General features: G+C 40.4%; 1 protein-coding gene and 1 long non-coding RNA gene across 6 annotated transcripts in view; one reads left to right on the plus strand and one right to left on the minus strand.

The window, feature by feature from the left end:
• The window catches only part of LOC135493846 (centriole and centriolar satellite protein OFD1-like), a 462799-nt gene that overhangs the window by 109522 nt on the left and 329407 nt on the right, over positions 1-23870 (plus strand). For all 5 annotated transcript variants that reach the window (XM_064781463.1, XM_064781462.1, XM_064781465.1 and 2 more), the window contains exon 9: positions 2783-2902. In XM_064781463.1, coding sequence (XP_064637533.1) covers positions 2783-2902 — 120 coding nt within the window. The remainder of the gene's footprint in view (positions 1-2782; positions 2903-23870) is intronic.
• LOC135493850 (uncharacterized) lies at positions 20086-22377 on the minus strand. Its single transcript, XR_010448303.1, has 3 exons — positions 22272-22377; positions 21504-21600; positions 20086-20219 (listed from the first exon to the last, which is right to left on the minus strand). It is a non-coding gene; the product is annotated as an uncharacterized LOC135493850 (long non-coding RNA).

Consider the following 23870-nt stretch of genomic DNA (forward strand, 5'->3'; position numbering starts at 1 on the left):
CACGTTCTTCAAAGCAAAATATCTCTAGATTCCCACCGTCAATCTGAAATTCCCACGATCAAAATTTCGCGTTCTGCATCTTCTTTGCGCAGGTGGAAGAACGTCATCGGGGAGTAAACCAATGGAAAGGGGGCTCACAAAGAAGATTCGGCGGCAAAAACTTGCAAACCCAAGTGCAAATAATGAAACTGCGCATGCGCGAACTCTGAAAGTCGAGTTTAGATGGCGCCACCGCACAAAACCTGGGTTCTCGAGTTCGACCCGACCTGTGTACTGGGTAAAAATGTTACGCTATCGTAGGGGGGGGGGGGGTTCGGGGGTGCTCCCCCAACCTAAAGGGGGGCTCACTAAGTCCTTGACTTTACATATTATTGATGATGACATTCTCAGTTACTCCCAGTTATTTTTTACTGATGATCTTCTTGGCAGGGTTGTTCAAGAGACAAACACTTATGCACACCAATTTATTGCCCAACGCCCAATGTCACCTAATGCTAGGGCAAGGAGTTGGAGACCAGTTGCACTTGAGGAAATGAAAGTCTACTTTGGTTTGGTAATTCTCAGTGGCATTGTTCAGAAACCGGAGTGGACAATGTACTGGTCTACTGATGAGGCAATTGCACTAAGTTTCGTGATGTCTACACTCCAAATGCTGACATTTCCATAGATAAAGGTATGTTGAAATGGAAGAGGAGGTTTGCGTTCAGAGTTTACAATCCAGCTTAGCCAATAAAATACGGGATGAAGAGCTATCTACTGGCTGATAGTATCAGTGGGTACTGTGGGTACTGTTGGAACCTGTTGATGTACGATGGTCAGGCACGAACCCTCAGAGACATTGTCTTCTTTTTGCTCGACCGACTCCTAGACCACCACCACTCGCTATATATGGATAATTTCTATAATTCAGTGGCTTAGCGAGGAACTTTTGAACAGAGAAACGTACACTTGTTGGACGCTAAGGAGAAACAGAGGAGCACCAGCTGTAGTCAATCAAGCTGGCACACCAGGACATCGTCTTCAGAGGGGTGACGTTGTGTCTCGGGACAACGGAAATGTCCTCACCATTGCTTGGCAAGAAAATAGGACTGTACGAGTTATTTCAACCAAACATGATGCTGCCATGAGGAACACACAGATTAGGCAGAGGGGTGGTGGTCGTAGGGATGTTCAAAAGCCAGTCTGCATCATCGACTACTATCAGTATATGTCAGGTGTAGACAGGATAGATCAGATGATCTCATATTACTTGTCAGTGCGAAAGACGGTGAAGTGGACCCGAAAGTTTGTGTGGTACCTTGTTGAGCTCTCCATTCATAATTTTCACATTCTCTACAATGAGAATCACCCAAATGAGAAGAAAACCTTGCTTGATTTCCAGCTTGCTTTGATCAAGCAACTGTGTGTAAAAGGACAGCCAGGTAGTGATGGTGACTCGAGCAGTGGAGATGACGCGGACGATGAGGCACCGGCTAATCGTGAACCAGCATTTCCTAAGTACCGACCAAAGGATGATCCACCTGACAGGTTGATTGGTGGATTCAAGATACACAAGAAAGTACTCATTCCACCTACAGCAAACAGGAGAAATCCGCAGAGACGGTGTAGAGTCTGCACATTGGGAAAGAACATTCGGAAGGACACTCGCTACTACTGTTTGAAGTGCAAAATACCCATGTGTGGTGAAAAAGACTGCTTCAATATTTATCACTCCCAAATCAGGTACTACTAGAGGAACATAATGAGACACTAAAACATACAAAAGGTGTGTAGAGTGATTTTTTATTGGGAAAACTGCTTCAAAAAAGTGGTATAAATGGCAAAAATGCTGGCAAGATGGGGGAATAATGTTAAAATAGAGCTGGCAGTGAAAGAGTTAAGTAAATGATGTAATGTTGTGTTGGGCTCTGCCCTGCGTGGTTTACTATGAATAAAGTCACTTCACATGTCAAACTGGGTAGTTCTGAGTTTCTTGTGTCCAAGAGGAAACAGAGTCTTGCGAAAAGAATCTGATACAGATTACAAACCATGACTTCAGCAGCTTTCATGCTCAATTTCGACAACGCTCTGATCTTCTTGACGTATGCCCTGCTGGTATAGAACTCCATAGCAGCCTCATAGCCTCAGCATATTCCTGTCGTGGTGTAAGATAACAGCCTGGTACCAATTCATGTGGTATTCCTTTAGTAAAAGCCTGCGACTGTGTCAGTTTTTCGTGGTCTGTATCAGCCCATTTTGTGTCGTAGACCGGGATTTGAGGCTTTAATCGCGAGAAATGTTAGACTCATCCAGACTCCGCTCAAAATAACGAATAACACGTTTTTCTACTAAAAATTTAAGAGCTGAAACAAAATCATAATAGCATCAAGCACGTTCAGAAAAATAGTTTGCTGATGAACCAGAAGAAGTACAAACATACAGCAGTAAAAAGTCACCCATTCCTTTAAGTCACACATTTTCAAACAGTACTAATAATACGCCGAAGAGTTCTAGAGTTATTCTTGTCACTTCGGCACAATACAAATTTACTTACTGATTGATTGATTAATTGATAAAACCTAGGATTTGACAGCAGAATTAACTTTTTAGCATGATTGGGGGACAAGATATTGGTATTTATGACTTGGCCAGAAGAAATAAGGGAAATCTTGGGGTTGATGAACACATATATTTTTGTGCCATTCCAAGAAAGATTTCATCAGGTTACACTGGCCTAATTCATGTCAATATTGTAAAATGCATTAAACTGAAGAGAACAATGATCCCTTCATTTTCTTTGCAGAGAGAGAAAGCTGAATGAGGACAAGTTCCGTGTTACTGATGAGCTCCTTAGAAAGCGTGAGAATGCCGTGAAAAGATTGGAAGATCACTTTGAAAAGAAGTTGGATGAAGAAATGGCCAGGTATTGAATATAGTTTTACTTTTAGTAACAACCTCATACACAGAATATTCCAATAGGCATGTTCAGCTAAGGATCTTGATTACCAAATCAATTGTAGGGTTTCACATTCTATGTTGGTACATACAACCGAAATCTAGATTGTCGTTAAAGGGGTAGGCCATCAGTATTTAACTCTATCACTGCCTGAGGTTATTTCATAATTGAACCCGAAATTCCCCAGCTTTCATCCTTTCTGCATCATAACACAAGTTCACTCCTCTGGAGCCAAGTGCGAGATTATTTTTTTTGGCCAGAAAGCTCGTGACTGCAGGTTGAGGGGATTACCTGTTTCAGACAACACAACTTTGGGAATGATATAATTTGAAAGCTCAGGATCCAAGCTTCTCAATAACCAATAAGTTAAATGAATGACACTGAAATGTTGGCAAATTAAACCCCATAAGTCTGAAATACTTGTCTGTGCCAAGAAGTTGCTGATATCTCCTTTTGAAAACTCCTCCAATTGTGACACGTAACGTCAAATTTGTCCTTGACGCTTCAATTTTGATTGTTGACATCTATTGGGCATCGCTACATATTGACATGAATTTAGGTCAGTGTAACCTATTTTTCTAGTGTAAATAGGTCAAGGTCATATAATTCTATGTGGTTCTTATCTCAAAAACATTTATTGTCTGATCTTTGATTGCATGTCATTGATTAATCCGATCAAGGTTAACCTTGTTGTCGAAATATTTTGACCTTGACCTTATTTGCAATTTCACTGAGGTAAAATTCCCTGTTGCCGAAACGGTAACCATATTTGTGTTATTACCCACAGGTGAGCACATGGCCCATGGCAATTTCATTTTTCAAAAGGTCATTTTGAGGGTAACCAGCCATGATAATCGGTATCAATTAAGACATGCATTTTGCCCCTACTGCCTGAGGCTATTGACATTTTGATTAAAAAGACAAAGATCCCAATACCTCCTGTTCATATAATGTTACATAATACTATTACGTTTATATCTGAAAGAAATTACAACTAATAAACACAACAAGGGGAGCAATTTGCATATGAAATTAATGAATTTGGTCATTTTAAACCTCTATTTTTTCATGTTTGCATTTTGCAGCAATATAAGATGCTGACGGCGTTTTTTGCTCACCGGTACGGTGAGTCTGTACGACACCGCAGTGTACGTCTTCGTCGTCGTTGTCGTCGTATCCTATTTCAATAACAGTTGCACATTTCTTAACCGTTAGGGCTATGGACTCAAAACTGTAATGTATGCATGACCCCCCTAGGTCAGATGACCTTTGACACTGAATTTCGGTCCTGTCTAATACTTGACTTGGCCACTAGGGGGGCCACAACTGAAAACATGAATAGTGTGATATCTCACTTAATAGTGATTTGTTTTTGATGAAATATTTATGTTTGGTACTCCTAGCAAGGATATATCACTTATCGTACGTGTTTTTGATTTGACTGCTTTTCAAGGTCACAGAGGTCAAATGAGGTAAATATGTGTTTTTGATTTGACGTACTTTTCAAGGTCACATAGGTTGAACTGCGTAAATTTGCCGTTTGAGTGTAACTGTGGCACGTTTCTTAACCAATAAAGCTATCAACTTGAAATTTGGTACAAAAGACTCCCTACATCATATAAAATCTGACACCGAATTTCGGTCTGATCTGATTCTTGACTTGGTCACCAGGGGACCAAAACTAAAAAAGGTAAAAAGTGCAATATCTCACATAATAGTGACATGTTCTCAAATTTATTTCTATGGTAGGTACTCAGAGCAAGGATACATCACATATCCTACGGGTTTTTGGTTTGACCTTATTTTCAATGTCACAGATGTCAAATGGTTTTAATTGGCCGTTTGTATATTATTATGGCACGTTTCTTAACTCTTTACATGCGCTAGCCGCCGCTGGTCAGCGCAAAGAACTTACGCTGTTCTCCCAGGAGCCGCCATTACTCGGCTCCATTCAAACAGTGCGAAACTCCGGAAAGCCGACTACAAGCTACTCCAACTTTAATGTATCGTAATTTCTTATTGGCTGGCTCCATGATGACCCTATTTGAATGGCCAATAAGAGATAAGCTTCTATTTTCTATTCAGGTCACTCCGTTCTAATTTAGTATTCATGAGGCATGAATAATAACGATGTATTGGCGGGGTTCCCCAGGAAGTTGACCTCGTCGGCCATTTTTAAACGTTTCTTTAATCTTTTTTGGCTCACCGTAGGGGAGTCTATGTAATACCGCAGTGTCCGTCGTCCGTCGTCCGTCGTCGTATCCTATTTCAAAAACAGTGGCACGTTTCTTAACCGCTAGGGCTATGAACTTGAAACTTTGTACACAGCACCCCCTAGGTCAGGTGACCTCTGACACTGAATTTCGGTCCGATCTGATTCTCAACTTGGCCACCAGGGGGCCAAATGTCGATATCTAAAAAGTGTGATATCTCGCTTATTAGTGACTTGTTTTCGATGAAACTTGTGTTGTAGGTACTCATAGCAAATATACATCTTATATCGTACGGGTTTTTAATTTGACCTACTTTTTAAGTTCACAGAGGTCATATGGCATAAATTGGCCGTTAGAGTGTAAACTATGGCACGTTTCTTAACCACTAAAGCTATGAACTTGAAACTTAGTACATATAACCCGCTATATCACATAGCCTCTGGTGCTGAATTTCAGTTTGATCTGATTCTCAACTTTGCCACCAGGGGGCCAAAAGTGGAAATCTAAAAAGTGTTATATCTCGCTTATAAGTGAATTATTTTCGATAAAATTTTCATGGTAGGTACTCTTAGGAAGAATACATCACATATCTTACGGGTTTTTAATTTGACCTACTTTTCAAGGTCACAGAGGTCATATGGCGTAAATTGGTCGTTAGAGTGTAAACTATGGCACGTTTCTTAACCACTAAAGCTATGAACTTGAAACTTGGTACATATAACCCCCTATATCACATAGCCTCTGGTGCTGAATTTCAGTTTGATCTGATTCTCAACTTTGCCACCAGGGGGCCAAAAGTGGATATCTAAAAAGTGTGATATCTCGCTTATAAGTGACTTGTTTTCGATAAAATTTTTATGGTAGGTACTCTAAACTATGGCACGTTTCTTAACCAGTAAAGTTATGAACTTGAAACTTGGTGCATATAACCCCCTACATCAGATAACCTTTGATGCCGAATTTTGGCCTGATCTGATTCTTTATTCGGCCACCAGGGGGCCATAATGGAAAAAGGAAGAAGTGCAATATCTTGCTTATTTGAGTGAATTGTTTTCGATAAAATTTTTATGGCAGGGACTTCTAGCAAGGATACACCACATGTCCTAGGATTTTTGGATTTGACCTCCTTTTCTAGGTCACAGAGGTCAAATGGCGTAAATTGGCCATTAGAGTGTAACTATGGCACGTTTCTTAACTGCTGAAGCTATGAACTTGAAAGTTGGTACATGTAACCCCCTACATCAGATAATCTCTGACACCGAATTTTGGCCTGATCTGATTCTTGATTTGGCCACCAGGGGGTCAAAACTGAAAAGGTAGGATGTGCAATATCTCGCTTATTAATGACTTTTTTTCAATGAATTTTTTATTGCAGGGACTCTTAGCAATCACACGATATTGATCTTGTTGATGTCATAGACAATTATTGGTTGGATCATAAACTTATATATACTGCCCTGTCTTATTACTTGACATCAATACACATCTAAAAAAAGTCTTCATGCCTGATTGTGTTCACCATATTCACCTCTAAACTAAGCATGATCCTGCCTACTAAAAGATGTATACGGTGAGCACAATGGCCCCTGGCCGTTTCATTTTTGATTGACGTGCCGCATTGTTCGGGACCAGCTGGGTTTATTTATGATAGATTTATTTGATTCGAGCTCCGGATCAGAATTTGAAGGTTTTGCAGATTCAGATATCAATGTTTCGGTAGGAAGTGATGATAGTGACTGGGACTTAGATTTTTATTATAAACATTTTGTGTTTACGGCGATTTGTAGAAATTTTTTTCTCTCCAAGTTTGCAGGCCTTGTTCTCGGTTACTTTTCGTTAGAATCCAAAATAAATTACATGAGTTTATGAGGAATTTAATTCTTAGTTACTCCCCAAAATTTTAGCCCTGTACTATGAACAGCAACGGAGATAATATCACTTATGTAAACACTACCTGAAATACGGCCGCGTCAGTGACGCGCTCCCGGGAAACTATATCAGAATAATGACGCTGTGTATTCAGGACTTTGACGCTATGACGCACGCGGGTCTAGCGTATGTAAAGAGTTAACCACTAAAGCTATGAACTTTAAACTTGGTACGCATGACCCTCTTGGTCAGGTAACATGTGACAGTGATTTTCGGTCTGGTCTGATTCTTAACTTGGCCACCAGGGGACCAAAACCAAAAAAATTATGGTGGATACTCTTAGGTCACAGAGGTCAAATGGCGTAAATTGGCCATTTGAGCGGAACTGTGGCACGTTTCTAAGTTTCACGTGCCTAAGGCTATGAACTTGAGACTTTGTACAAAGGACCCCCCTAGGTCAGGTGACCTCTGACCCTGAATTTCAGTCCGGTCTGATTCTCAGGGGCCAAAAGTGCAAACCTAGAAAGTGTGATATCTCGCTTATTAGTGATTCGTTTTCAGTAACATTTTTATGGTAGGTTTTCCTAGCAAGGATACATCACATATCATAATAATTTTTCTATTTGACCTGCTTTTCAAGGTCACAGAGGCCAAATGGCGTAAATTGGTCGTTTGAGTGTAACTATGGCACGTTTCTTAACCACTAAAGCTATGTGCTTGAAATTTGGTACACATGACTCCCTACGTCATGTAACCTCGGACAACGAATTTCGATCTGATCTGGTACTCAAGTTGGCCACCAGGAGGCCAAAACTAAAATAGGTAAAAAGTGCAATATCTCGTTTATTAGTGAGCTGTTTTTTATGATATTCTTATGGTACTTACTCCAAGCAATGATACATCAAATCTCATACCGACTTTGGTTTGACCTATATACTATACATGTACAATGTTTCTGAAGTAGGATGAATTCCAAAGCACCAAATATCTATACGGTGAGCACAATGGCCCCTGGCCGTTTCATTTATGACCGTTTTCAAGATTTTAGGTGGCAGAGTTTGTCCAATTTGCACCTCATTGTAACGATGCCTTGTTTTCGTTTGTAGATATAGCTAGTCAGAAGAAATAATTTTCTTCAGAGAAATTGTTTTTGAGTGCTTAAAAAGGGAACAAAATTCCCTGCCCCTCTGCATGATCATGGGAATGTGGAGGGGGAGCAGACAGAGGACGACTCCCTACCACCTCCTAATATTTAGTGTGTCAAAGTTTGGTCTCACGTGGAAGTACATTTTTCTTGGGCTTGATGCATTCCGTGCTCGAAGTTCGGACCTCAAAACCTTAAAATGTCTGAAGACCCCCCCCCTTCCAGGACATTTCTACGGTCCTGCTTGGGCGAGACTTTTTTATTAGTTGGTGCTCGGATTTTTGGAGGAATATATTTTTGAGGAGGACGAAAAACAAAAACAAAAAAAAAATTTTTTTCCAAAGATTTCATAGTCTCGAAAAATTGATAGGATTTCTCAAAGTCGGAGGGAAGGATAAAAATAATTTTTTTTCCTAAAAAAAGTAGTGCATTTTCACACATTGAACAGTCAGCAGCCAGACTCATAACAATAGACTGTTTCTCGTCATAATATCTACTGTGGATGCATTAGGAACGGACAAGAACCAGTCTAGGTCTGGCAGAGCTGGTCTGGCATTCGCACTTTCAATTCGAATGATCAATCCGACGAAGCTAATTTTAATTCAATCATGTTGAATTTTGATTTTGAAAAAAATATTTTTGATCTTTTAAGTTACTGTCGGGCGTCGGAGCTCAAAATAAAATAGAAAAATTTTTTTTTTTGTAAAATCGGTAATGTTCGAATCGGCGGATCCGAGACTGGCTATAGATATAAAAATTTTATCTTTTTACTTATTTTGGACATCGGGAGGTCGGCGGATCCGAGCACCAACAAATAAAAAAAGTCTCGCCTTATCTCGCCACATCACAAAGCCATGTCAATCCTGGAACAGTACAAAACATGCACGATCGTGGATAATTTCTACAGATACAGCCAAGGTCACTGAGAACCATTCCTATGTTCAGGCTTTATACACACATGATGCTACACAATCTTGCATCACATATTGTTGTGCCAAGTGAACTGCTTTAGGCGAGGCCAATTAGGATTAGTATGTGTGACTAAATCTGAGTAAACATCAGAAGGAGGAAAATCTTCAGTTCCGTGGACATTCCTATGGGCTGTTTGGCACAGACAAGTATTTCAGACGTATGGGGTTAATTTGACATACATTTCAGTATCATTCAATTAATTCATATGTTATTTAATCGACATGACAATTGCGGATGTGTGACCAGTTATAGCTAGACTGTGTGACCATTTGTGAGGATGAAGAACTTTGTATGGTCTCTTAAACTGCAAGTATTATGCATGTCGGACAGTGTGGGGCCAAATTGGTTCCAATGTTGGTTCCGGGGGTCAACAGGTTGACAGATAGCCTGTCCTTGTGGATAGAAGATGACATGGAGTGTGTCAGGTGACGGTTTAAGTAGTGCTGCTCCTGTCTTTGGAATGAGGCGGGGGTGGGGGAACCCTGCAGTGCACACATAGGGATGGCGTGGCAGTGTATGTGTATCCCTTAGGAAAATAAATCCAAGAAAAACCCAAGATCATCTTGCATAATCTTGCATGCGTCTTGGGTTTTCTTGGGTCCTGTACAATTGTGTATATCAATGTATTAATACCCAAGAAAACACCTGGCGAAGCGAAAAATCCCTGTGTTTTCTTGGGATTGTCTTAGAAAATTTTATTCCATCGACCTCCGTTTGTCTTGTATTTTCTTGGATAATTCTTGGCATTTCTTGGATTGTACGAAAGTAAACACAAGAAATTGCAAGAATATATCTTTGATGGCTCTTGCAAATTCTTGTTCTTTTAAATTCTTGTGTGGGTCTGTACTATGGTCTTCCTATGAACACAAGAATTGTCAAGAAAGAGTTCTTGGCAATTCTTGGATGTTTCCTGAACCCAAGAAAGTGTCTTGGGTCTTTCTATGAACACAATTAATTGATGGTTGTATTCCAAGATTCGCCAAGAAAGAAATCTTGGCAATTCTTGGATTTGTCCTGAACCCAAGAAAGTGTCTTGGGATTTTCTATGAACACAAGAATTGGCAAGAATTGATGGTTGTATTCCAAGATTCGCCAAGAAAGAAATCTTGGCAATTCTTTGATTTGTCCTGAGCTGAACCCAAGAAAGTGTCTTGGGTCTTTCTATGAACACAAGAATTGGCAAGAATTGATGGTTGTATTCCAAGATTCGCCAAGAAAGAAATCTTGGCAATTCTTGGATTTGTCCTGAACCCAAGAAAGTGTCTTGGGTCTTTCTATGAACACAAGAATTGGCAAGAATTGGCAAGAATTGATGGTTGTATTCCAAGATTTGCCAAGAAAGAAATCTTGGCAATTCTTGGATTTGTCCTGAACCCAAGAAAGTGTCTTGGGTCTTTCTATAAACACAAGAATTGGCAAGAAAGAATTCTTGGCAATTCTTGGATATGGCCTGAACGTCATCACTCCCTGCTTCACTGATATTTCCCTCGTCGTGCCTGTTGTCAATGCTGTCATCGCTCTCGCTCTCGATGACATATTCCTTGGTTTTGATAATTTTTTTTATTGGCTTTTTACTCTCTCTTCTCTTATCCTTCTTGGTGTCATGACACCTCTGTACCAACCTGCTTCGAATTTGTGCAGCTGGGCTTTCCATCTTTTCCCTTCGCCTCTGGGAATAGATGATGGGCTGTATCTGAAGATAGAAAAGATTTTTAGCTCAGCTGACAAAGTCAGCGGAGCTAGTCAAATAGCTAATTGATTGGTGTTTGTCCTTCCATCCTGCCATCCATCTAGCCATGTTGGGCATTTTGTAACCGTACAGCCGAGGCACTTCAAATATGGTTTTGTAAAAAACACCGCAGAAAATGTTGCTTACAGAAAAAAATTTGGGCGATTCGACTCAAATTCAGCTCCCCAGGGGGCAAAAGGCGTAAATGAAAAAACAATTTTTTGACGCTCTATTCGAGCAGATAAAAGCTTGAAATAAAGTTGAAAAGGTCTTCATGATACAGAAGTTTTGATATAAAATAGACTAGTGTGGATTTATATCACCAGTTGGCGGTAGTGAGCAAAACTGTTGTTTGACCCCGGATGACCCCGCTTTAAATTTCCCGCCGCGAACTGACATGAAAACCTCGAACCAGGGAATACCGGACTGCTGGTATTGCCAGTGCATTCACTGTCTGAACGGCTCGTCTGGGGTAAATTGACGAGGCGGCTCGACCCTCCACTGCGCGGTCGAGGTTACCTGGAGTAATATCATCAAGAAAATGGTGGTGACCTTTTTATTTCTACCGGAGCGATGATTTTGTAAGTGACAAATTTTCTTATTTAAGCCTTTACGGAAATGTATTTTGGTACGAATCTTCACACGTTTATAGAAAAGATCAACGAGAATGTGTTCAAATGCCCTCATAATGATGAGTTCAACGGAATTTGGTCAAAACAACCTTCGAATGGAGTCAACTTCCTTTGCGAAATTGAAGCGACGACCTCATTATTTATCGTAATTTATGCAGATCTGAGTCCAGCTGATGGGCAAAATTAGCGATGGTTTCAAAACAGTCTCCTAGACATGGGGCAATCTCTTCATTATCATAATGGGATTTGGAGGCATGTTTACAGATTTTACAAGTTCGAGACCTGTAGGACCTAAAACTCGCATAGATCCCCATAGATCCCCTCTATTTGTCGAGTTAGCACCCCTGTAAAATCATGCATTTTCGGACACTAGAACGAAATCTTCCTGCGGATATCGCGGTTTCGGTGATGATTTAAGGAGAAATTGACTGTTCTTAGAGTTGTATGGGACAGAAAGAGTTCATACTTCATGAATACATGAATATATTATGATATGGGCGGGCTTCTAAGTCAAAACAATAACAAACTCAACTGCATCTCTACCGTGTATCGCGTAGTGCATTGCCTAGTGTATTTCGTAGTGTATTTTAGCGGAGACATTATTTCCACACTTTGGCCACGCCAAACGTCTTTTTTATTCGTGGAAGTTAATCTGCTCTGTAAATTTTATTTTACACTGGAAGAATCCATACAAGGTATTGCAATATTTCATGTCTATTGGTGTATTTGTGTACAGGAGCGCACCAGACAGTGAGACGTGGAGATGTGTTTAGTGCTGGTGCTGTCAGACTGAATCTGATTGGCCATAGCGATCAGTAATATGGGTCGTGATCACGTGATGTGACGTCACCGCGGTATCCTCCTTGGCTGATGGGTGATGTTCTGAGTTGTGTTCAAACTATTGGAAACTTCGGAAATTAGTTCTATTAGTTCTACTATTCTGCAGGAGTATATTATAGCCATTGATGTTGACAGCTAAAAGCACGAAAACTTTGTTTATTTATCAAACTGTATCGAGTGTTATCGAATCGAATGGATGTGTCGGTCGTCGGGGCGGATTGATATGTGGTTGTGCGTCCAAGGCGATTAGGTCATTCAGTTAGTTTGAGAAAGATCATGATCATGAAGATGCGTGTTGTGTTATCATAACCGGAAAATAATTTGAAGTTATTAGTGGTGTTGTCATTGCCATTTTTTGCATGGAATGATAGTTCGAGAGCTCTCATCGACGTATTCAGCATTGACGGAAAGTAGGTCCGGATTTGGCAAACACTGTACAATCACTTTCGGAGTCTTTCCATCTTGACATCTTGTAAATGTAATAATCTTTGCCAAATCAGTGATTCTTATATAATTTACTCCATGATTGCAATCAGCCTTTGTTAAATTCCAATCACCTGCAGGTCAGGTCAATCTTTTAACAATAAAGTTAATTTTCTTAAGGACCTCTTTATCTTACTTCGTCACATACAGGGCATCCCAAACACTTTGATAAATCCACTAACCCCCCCATTTCAAGTTGGTATTGCACCAGACCCAAGCTCAACGGTACAATGATCATGTAAGTGTCCAAATACCTTTTCAGGACATACTAGTATGAGGACATCAATTTTGATACCAGAAGGAAAACCAATCCTGTCTGTGTGTCACTGTGACATAGATCCTGGCTCTATTGGAAATGTCGCACTCGCACTGCATTACTTCATGTGATGTCACTTACATCTTTCACAGTTGACAAATTGAAGCATCCATGGTTATTGTAACTATATATAGTCATTGCCAAATCTATCTGAAAGTATCAGTAAAACTGCTAAACTATGAATTGTATCTGCTTACTCAGCTGAGCGCCAGGCCCTTGGGCCTCTTGTTTTTCTTCAAAAATGTTTGGTCTCAGATAATTCTGATGAGGTATAAGTCATGGCTCAAATTGGTCTGTGTGGTTTTGAAACCTGTGTTTGAAATAAGCCCAACTTCTGTTAACACTATTTCCCACTTCATCAGTTACTAAACCCAGCAAGAGAGGTCGCGCTTGCGGTATATCAAGCTGATATGCTTTACATAATATGCATTCATTTCAGTTAACCTTTTCAATCCGACATCCCTCATCTCATACCGACCGGTCTGCCCTGAGCGGGATGACATACTGCATCGCTAACTCAAGTTCTGGCTTGTGGCACCACCCTCGATAACTCTAGATACGGGATAGTATCCCGCTCTGGGCAATTGAAATGGTTGAATCAGTTGAATCGCTGATGTTTTGCAGACGTGCTTGGTTAGGGTCAGCCCAGGATTGGAAAAGTTAACAAACTGCTCTCAGTCTGAACAGCTTATTTGGGATAGATGTGATGATCTTCCATAAAAATGTTTTGCAAGAGTATACAGTACTTACCAGCAATAGCAGAAATAATTCTATTATCCAATTTCTTCTTCCCATTAGCCCCCGATAAATTGTAATTCCCCAGGTCTTCCATATCATAAAAGGTTCCCATGGCTGCAGAGAGGCAATAGGTAAGGTCCTGAAATTGGAACAAGAAAAAAACTTATCAACACACAAAAATAATTAAGGGGACTGTAGCGATTTTCCTACTGGTTGACTCGGTGTCGTACCGGATGCTTCTGAGATATAGCACCATCCATAGAGTGTCACACTTGATCATTGTCACAACCTGGTTAAAGACTTGTCTTGACAAGTCTAATATATGAATAGCATAACCCAAGTACTCTATAGATGATCCCAACGTACGTTATCCGAAGGGCGCCGCTACAAAGTCTGTGGGTAGGTATAAATGGCCAACAAAGTCATCAATTTAACGAAAACGTAGATTTCTTTTCATCTTTCTGTCTCATAAGGTATTTTACATCGATAATGCTCATAACCTTGCTCAGCAATAAATTCCTGTAACATAATCTAACTGTCGTTTCATATATTTGCTTTCATATTTAGTATAAGCCATGGGTGGCCCGATGCCATTTAACAGTCGAACTCTATATTATTAGTATATTCACGACCCTTGTCAACTACACCAGCGGTGTCCCGACGGGGCGGAGCCCGCCGGGAGCCTGAGTACCAACCTTTCGGTTTGAGACACAAGTCAAGAGTGATTACATAACAAAATTTTACGTCATTTATAGCTTCACGACGTCACGCCACATCCAATCACGAGGCTAGAATCACGTCACGTGACCCGAAATTTAGTCAATTTTTGAGAGGGAATGCCGAATATAATTCGAAACGGCAAGCATGCGGTTCTAATAACCAGAAAACTGAAACATGGAATTGATCCCATATTGTTAGAAGAAAAGATAGGAAAAACTTCCATGGCTTTTTAATGGAAGAGTTTTGAGCACTTTTGAACTAAACACAGGGCATCTAGGAAATGACGTCGCCGTGTGTAATGGTTAAGCCTTTAATGTAAATGGATGTGACGCCGCATTCTCAATTTATACCGATACGATCGCCTCGATAACTCTATAACGAAACATATAACCTTCAATCGAACCCATCCAAATCTTTCTAATGATTCTCAAGATCATATATACAAATTTTGATAATGGTTATATGTCTAAATCTTACATATTTTGAACTTCTAAAACAGGTGTCGGACACTGGAAGCTCGAGCGTCTAAGGTATTACGTCAGTAGAATAAGACGGCGGAATCGCACTTCATCTAGCTTTGTCATTAAATGTCTTAAACTCAAAGCACATAACCCTAAAATGGTTACATACTACTGGTAGTTGACATAAATAAGAATTCGTATTCAGGATATAGTGAGATTTTGATGTACGGTTTAGGAAATATTAAAGAATGACTGAGGGACGTGTGTCCAGACCGAAAGTGTACGTTGTTGTCAACGTAAAGTGATTTGACGCGGATCACAGGCCGTAGAAGACGTGACCCGTAAAACTTGATAAAAATAGTATCATAGATGAGTCATAACCCGAAAAAGATGTACACCATTGTCTCAACAATATCTCTGACTACAAAGTCGTAAAACATGAAAGAGTTCGTATGCGTAGGCTTGACGTTATTTCAATCGATATACGGTGGATTGTCCGAAAGAACTGTCATCCAGGCGCGCGGAGAAGAGTCCGACGGCGCGTCAAAAGTGTCCTATCAAATCTCTGATTTCTTCATCAAACTTTCGATTATATCATGATTTGCATAGCAAGAATATGAGGTGAGTGACCGCAAGTACATCATCTGGGCGTAATAAAGGATTTGGTGAGGAAGAAAATATGTTTTTGATGGAGTTTTGAAACGTAAACAAGTATAAAACCGTAGCGGTGTAATGTACACGAAATGTACACAAAGCATAACAATGGACCACACAATGTGATACACACAGAGACAAATACTGTTACGTTATGTAAAGAAACAACCAGTTTGATGATTTATGGCACTCAACTCGGATTCAAAAGTTTATTTCTTATCTCAAACTAGAGTATCTGTATTTTCACATACAACAAACCCAAACTAAGGCTCGAGTGATGGAGGTAGTAATCAAGGAGCAAAATTTAAAGGGGGAAAAGGGAATGACAGTCTTACTTGCTGTACTGGACAAACAAAGGGGTGTTTCAGTGGCAGATGGAGACTATGGAAAGGAGGGTGGGAATAATTTTAAATTACACGTAAGAATTTACCAAGAATTCTACAGGACCACATGTACTAAAATACCAACTACTTTCCTTAAATCAGACAGAATTCATTATTATATCTGAATAGTATATGAACTAAGCATTCAGTAGATACTGTTTTTTTATCATTATATAACTTGTTACCATGGCAACAGCAGCCATGTTGGATTTTTTTGCCTAATACCCTGTGTCAATGATTTCTCCTTAACCACTGCTTATTTTTTAATGGTATTTTTTTTTGTAAATGGATCAAATGCTAATCTGTGCTTTAACAGACCAGTTTTTGTTCCAGAACATATTTCTGGTGTTAGAATGCGACTTTTGAAGGGACCCTGAAACCAAGGTACCTAATTAGCAATGCATGATCAAATCATCTTCACCCCCATATGTTAAGTCATACCCCTGGTTGTTTTCTACACCTCCCTCTTGCGTATTATAAGAAGAAAAAGAAACCTGCAGAACCCGAGTGATATCAATATGGTCCCACTGCTCTGACGAGACTGTGGGACCATAATTATCTAAAACAATGCTTTTTAAACATTGATAAAAATGGGAGAAATAATGCACACTTTGGACATTAGCTCATTCTTCACCCAGCCCCTTTTAAGTGAATTCGTTCAAATTTTAGCCAAATCAGAGGTGAAAGAGCCAATGGCGATTTGGCGAGCGGGTGGTGCCATCCCTATATACAAACAATGAAAATCAGACTAAAAGATATGGACTTACTGTAGCCGACTTTATAATATATTTCTGTTGCGAGTAAACATACACCCCGCTCCCTTTCACCAGTTCCTTCATCTAAAATACAAAATAAATTATGCAGTTTTTGATTTCAATGGGACAAAAAAGATTTTGAGAGTTACAGGAGAGAAATGGTTTTCCTCTGGACAAGATGAACTTCTTAAATATGGAGGCCAAAACAGCACGAGTGGATAGCCTCCTCTACAAAGGACAACCAGATGTATCCCATAACTTGTCTTGCTGGTAAAACTGGGCACAAAACTTTATTTGCAATCACTGGTGAAATCTAGGTGAGTTCCAAAAATTGCCTTAGTTAGACCTTACCTTGAACTGCTTGGCAACCTCTGGATTTACTACACCAGCCTTTGGCATGTCGGATGGTGTCATATTCGTTGCATTGGATGAACCTGAAAAAAAACTTCAGTGTCTAATCATACGTTGGTAGGATTATATCAAATGCATGTACTTTCAAGGCCAGGCTGAGTGATTGTTTGTTGTAGTCAACGGTATTATGAGGGACACCAATTTGTGTTGGGAGTTAATTTCGTCGGCCAAGGAATTTGAAATATTTGGCAACAAAGATGATATCATTGTTTATAATCCAGCAAAACACATGATTTGCTTTCCTCTGCTTGGCTAACTGGAAAACCGCAACCATGTTATTAGTAGTAGTGTCACAACCTCGGGGCTAAAAGTACCAGTGGTGACCTCCAGGTAAGAGCCTCTGGCCAAACCTCCTTGTCATAAATTATCTCATCCCAAAATGAAGCCCCCTGATATACACTGACATCAGGCGGGTAATCCAATTAAATAAAGTCCAGGCCAACAGTTAAAATATACGGCATTTATCCTCAATAATCACCCCACCCACACCCGGTTACAACATCAATATATACAGGTACATCACAATAGTCAACACAATCGCACATAAATGGTCCCTCATAAAACATCAGGGAGACAGACCACTCATCCGTGGCAATACAATCACTTCAGATAGACGTCGTCAGGGCAACAGTTAGCAACTGTTGCAAATCAAGGCAGAATGGCAAGGGGTTAATCCTCAGGAGACCGGCATGGAAAAATATTTCTAAAAAAAACCTCTTGGAATAAAACTATTCCAAGAAGAATCAAACCACACCTCGATTCCAGGTGTATACAAGTTTTGCCCCAGCAAAACAGAAAGATTCCCGCAATTGAAGTTACCCGATACAGGAGATTCTGGGCCCGTTTACCGTTTACAAAAAAACTGGTCCAAAGAAAATTACGCGAGCTCAACACGCATATCGGGAGGTCTAGCGATTTTGAAATGGTCTGCAGTGACCGCAAGGCCCCAGTGATCCACCAGCAGCACGAGGGGTATGCAGAAAAAAAAGAATTTGTATCAGTCAGAGACTTGAGCAAGTCACTGGCCTCTCCACAGACAGAGGAATAAAAAGTGTACCCTCAACTCCTGAAGAAAGGAGGAGATAAAAAAAACGTACCAACGCTCGACTCTTAGCAAGAGGAGAAAAACGTCTGCGTCTAATCGCATCTGAGCCGGTCTGCTCGGAAACCCACGCTATCCCATTAAATACCCGAAGTCCACGTGACCACATGATAATTCAACTGACATTCCGATCCACAATGCACTGCGCACACAAAGACACCCCCAATTAAAATATGAAAAGATCACCAAGCAACCCGATACAAAAGCCTTCGTTTCCTGGCAGAGATCGCACTGAAGATAACTTAAAACACCGTAGTTCGAGGCACATGCTAAGGAGTGATTAAATAAGCTTACGATTAATCGAGATAAGTTCCAAATTTGCAAGTTAAAAGAAGTTTTCGTGAGAGAGGTAACAATGTAATTTTGACTTTTTGCGGTGCTGTAGGAAAGGAGGTCATTCGGCATTCCTCAGCCACTCACGTGATAGGAAGAACCAATAAAAATACGAGAAAATTGTAAACAGTGATGGCCGCCGTCCAGGTCACATGACCGATAAAATGGCGACGCATCCAGGAAATTGATAGAAAGAGTTGTTGACAATTTGTCCGAAATAAACCGTTGTGCCTGGAACTAGGTTTACATAAAAGGTTACGAAAATGAGAAGGTAATTTTGGTGACCGTTTCAGTAGGAAAAGGTTATTTTTATTGTCGAGCAACATGGGTGGTCATTTTTGCAACTGAAATATGCATGGCATGTGTTTATAACAGACTGGAAAGACAAAAATAATAACTAACTAGCATATACCCGTGCTCTGCACGGAGTTGTTGGGAACTGTGAACGCAACGGCCAAGGAGGAAATATCGCGACGTCAACAACACGGACATGGTTTGGGTTGTTTTGTTAGCTGTTTAGTGGTTAAGTGTGCAATCGTTTGAAACAAAACATCATCCAAAATGCACTTTTTGATGCATTAAAGTAAGGAAATACGGTACTGTCCTGTTTGGGCAATATTGATGACTATGTCACAAAAAAAGCAAGGCTATTGAGCGCGTAATAAAGTCGAAGTTCGCGCGACAAAAATCTCCAACTGTGAAATGATATATAAGATACCAGGTCCTTGACCATCAGCCTCTTTAGACAGACCAGAAGCCTAAAAATTTCATCTCTAATGAGTTTTCAATTGAAGGTGCTGAGAAAATTTTGTGGGTTGGTGCAAGTTCAGCATAAATCGGAACCAACTGCTCCAATCTGCTAGAAACTCGCAGTGTTAATGCTTTGGACAATGTAATTAACAAATACGAGGATCGGAAAATATTTTCATTGCCCTTCTAATTTGTGAAACAATGTCAGATTTCAGAGGCTTCTGGGCCTCCAAAATCTGACCAGTATACTGGTACATTCATCATCACTGCAAGTTTCAAGCCGAATGGAGCAGTACTTTTCTATTTATACTGAACTTGCAACAACCCACAAAATTTTTCCAAGCCCCCTTTCCTGTGCTAACACGAAATTCAGTATTTGGAATTTCAAAATTGACTGTACAGGGCCACAAAAATAAGACCTCGGTCTACTAGTTTTGCTAACTGACTCACCAATTTGACTAGAGTTGCTAGCACTTGCAGCCAGCTCCTCTGCTGCCTTTGCAGCCGACTCCTCTGCTGCCTTTATCTTTTCCTTTGCAGCACCCAGCTGTGCCTGCAAACCATCCTTTTCCTTCTCAAGATTCAGCACTTTTAAGGCAAGCCGATTTCGTTGGCCGGTCAGTGCCAACACCTCCTCCTGGAGTGCCCGCCCTTTTTCAGCCTTTTTCCTCAATGCTGCCAATTCATTATTACAAATGAGTTCACAGTCCTCAAATTGCTGGGGCTTGTCAGTAGTTGCTGAGCTCTGTCTCTCCCGGTCAAGAATGGAATTGACTTCTCTTAAAAAGAATGCAACAAAGTATAGATAATAAGGCCAAACAAAAGGCACTAGAATTGACCCCATTTGAAAGTCTGCCATGTTTAGGAAAAAGGTGTATCTACCGGTAAATGGAATAATGCATTCAATTCTCCACAGGTTAAAATATTTTTAGTGAATGCTACCCTGAAACTTGGCAATGCATTATTCCATTTAAAACTACCTTTTGCCCGATTATGACCGACTTTCGTGAGTGGTCTATTCATATAAGTTGCTGCAAAGATGGATCTGAAACTAAAATGAAGCCATCTCTTTAGTACAAACATGACTGAATAGCCCGATTTCTGGATTCTCAAGATGGCAGCCATATTTGATGTCTGATCAGGCCGAAATTAAAGTGGCACTATATAAAAATGTTTTTCATGCCAAGACGGCTGGTGTAACCTTTGACTTTTACTAAAACCTGGTCCCTAGATTTCCAGTATACTTCGATACAAACCAGCTTGCCATAAAACTAATTTCTGGAGATGAGGATGCATGGCTATCAACCAATTGTTTTTTTTTCCCGCTCAAGCATTGTCAGGCAACTTATGTTTTGTGCCATAAATAAATTGACGGGCTGAGTGCAAGAAACTGGTAAGCGCCATGTCAGGTAAAATCATTGTGACTGTAACGCTGCCATCTAACGGCTGGAATCAACACTACTGTCGTAGCACGCATCAATTCGGAGATCTAAAACAGCGCTGTTCGCTATTTTTAGTGCAAGAACCCGGCAAGCGCCCTCCCATTCATATGCTAATGCATTACATTCAAAGGTCCCAGATGTCGTTAGCTGGGTTTTTGCTCTTAAGGCTTTTACCGGGTTGATCGTTCTTGATAAAAAACTGCGCTTACCGGTTTCTTGCACTCTGCCCGTAAATTATCCAGGGACAGAGAGTGGGTGTGCATGGTTTTATATTATCCAGCGCTATTTTCACAAGTTTTGAAATTATAGGGGGCAGATTGATCTCACTTACAGTGCAATCTTTTTATAGTGTCCCACTTTAACCTCTAGGTCTTGGTGTGGCCTTATGTGGATTTAGTTACTGACTGAAGGGCGTGCGGGTGATAATGCAGTGCAGCTCATAGTGCGGGAAATACAGTAATGTATCCTACCTAGATACACCTGCCATAAAATTTGGGTGAGATTCCAACCGCTCTTTCATGGGTAATTTCACTTCAAATCCTACTGGGAACCATGCTTGGTCCCAAAAGTTATGATTCGGGCGAGTTTTACTGTAGTTTATTCAGGGAAAATGTAACTCACCTTTCCATTCCACTCTCAGTGGGCTGGGGATGTGCACTTGTCATGCTTGTAGGGCCTGCATCACCATTCTTCGCAATAGGGAGTGAGGAGTTGGTGGCTAAAAGGAAAGATGGATTAAGCTGAATTTGTTTTCCGGAATTCAAACTATATGCATGCCGAGTGTGAACGTAGCTATAGTCATTGAGTAACATAGGATAGGACTGCCCGAAAATGAGAAGTTGGAGATGACTGAAGTGTATTGAATGCATCCCTCCGGGTAGGGCAAGGACAGTATCGATTTGATGAAATGACTATTAAGTGTTCAGCTGGTGTTGGCCTATAAATCTCGACACCACATTCCCCTAAAACAGCACTACAAAACCAGCAACAAAACTTAAATTCTGACCCCCTGCAGTCGGACTCCAGTAGCATGTTTGAAGACAACATTGACTTTATTCGAACATGTTCATCTATGCCTTCATACTGATACCCATCTTGCCACTAGACATACACGGCTACATAATAAATTATGTTTCATTGAAAGTCGATGATTGCACATGGAGAACTTTGACCCTCCAAAAGACCAAAATTCCCTTTCCGGCGGCCAAAAGCACCACCTATACTTTCGTGCCCTTGACAACACAGGCTAATTTAGTAATAAGTAGGTAAAAGACATATCAAGGTGGCATAAAATCTTTAAAACATCTTGGGCTGTTGAGGGCGGAGGCTCATTGCAGAAAACTTCTTTGACAGCCCCTTACATTATATTGCTCATCATACAATACATACCCTGGTTGGCGACACTTGCTACCTTCTTCGTCTGCCTCTTCTTCTTAATTTCAGAACTTGGTTCCTTTCGTTTGTTCGGAGTCTGACCATTATCACCATTAGAATCTAGACAGCACAATAAAAATTATGAAGATTAGGCCTAAAATAAAAATATCTGTGGTTCCGGTAACGTATTCCCCCAGAGGTAGGTTAGGTAGGTAGGAAATTTATTTTCATTTTATGAAATTATTTTACTTTATTTTGTAATTTTTCATGGTCAGAAACAAAGAATTAGAAGGGAAACAATGAAATTGCACTGGGATTTTTAGATTTTTGCAAATAAAATATTTTTTTTGTCTTTTTTGGTCACCAAAAATAGGGTAGGTAGGGTTAAGTAGTACGATGAACAGCCAATTTTGTACCAAGTGCAAGTGGTTTGGTTTGTTAGTGGTTACAGAGGATTCAAATTCCATGTTGATTGATATGGGCACATCGTCATTTTTAGCTCACCTCTTAGCAGAGGTGAGCTTATCCCATACCGTGGCGTACGTCGTCCGTCGTCGTCGTCGTCCGTCGTCCGTTAGCAGGGCACGTTTCGTAACTGTTAGAGCTATTGAGTTGAAACTTGGTACACATGTACCATTATGTAATGACACCTTGGAGACTAAGTTTCGGTCCGATTCGATTCATGGTTTGGCCACCAGGGGGCCAAACGTTAAAAGTGAAAATATGCAATATCTCCCTTAATAGTAGTCGGGAAATTTTGAAAAATATATGGTAGGTACTTCTAGCAAAGGTGCATCATATATCCTCCGGGTTTTTGATTTGACCTCCTTTTCAAGGTCACAGAGGTCAAATGGTGTAAATTGGCCGTTAGGATGTAACGATGGCACGTTTCTAAACTGCAATGACTATTGATACCAAATTTGGTACACATTTACCCCTTAGTCAGGTGATCTCAGGGACCGAAGTTTGGTCCAATATGATTCACCACTTGACCACCAGGGGGCAAAATCCAAAAACCTTAAAAATGCGATTATTCCTTAACTTCTTGCCCGATTGCCACCAATTTGATATCATGGGTACATCTAACCACCATACAGTATATGTCACACAGGTTTGTAATTTGACCTTCTTGTCAAGGTCACAGAGGTCAAATGGCGTAAATTCGCCGTCAGGCCGTAACTATGGCACGTTTCTTAACAGCAATGACTATTGATCACAAATTAAGTACACATGTACCCCTTGGTCAGGTGATCTTAGGTACCGAAGTTTGGTGCAATCTGATTTGCCGTTTGGCCTCCAGGAAGGGGGCCAAATCCTAAATTCTTCAAAATGCCATTATTCCTAGCAATGACTTGCCCGATTGGCACCAATTTTATATCACAGGTACATCTAATTCTAACAACCATTCAATGTGTCACCCGGGTCTTCTTTGATTTGACCTACTTTTCAAGGTCACAGAGGTCGAATGTACTGTAAATTGGCCATTTTGGGGAAATTGTAATTGCTTGGACCTACATCAAACCTAACACTACATGACACAATACCATGCTCTTTATCCATCTTTCCTCCACATGAGGTGAGCACAATGGCCCTGGCCATTTCATTTTATTTAGA

Source organism: Lineus longissimus, chromosome 9 (genome assembly GCF_910592395.1).
Source record: "Lineus longissimus chromosome 9, tnLinLong1.2, whole genome shotgun sequence".
Taxonomy (NCBI): domain Eukaryota; kingdom Metazoa; phylum Nemertea; class Pilidiophora; order Heteronemertea; family Lineidae; genus Lineus; species Lineus longissimus.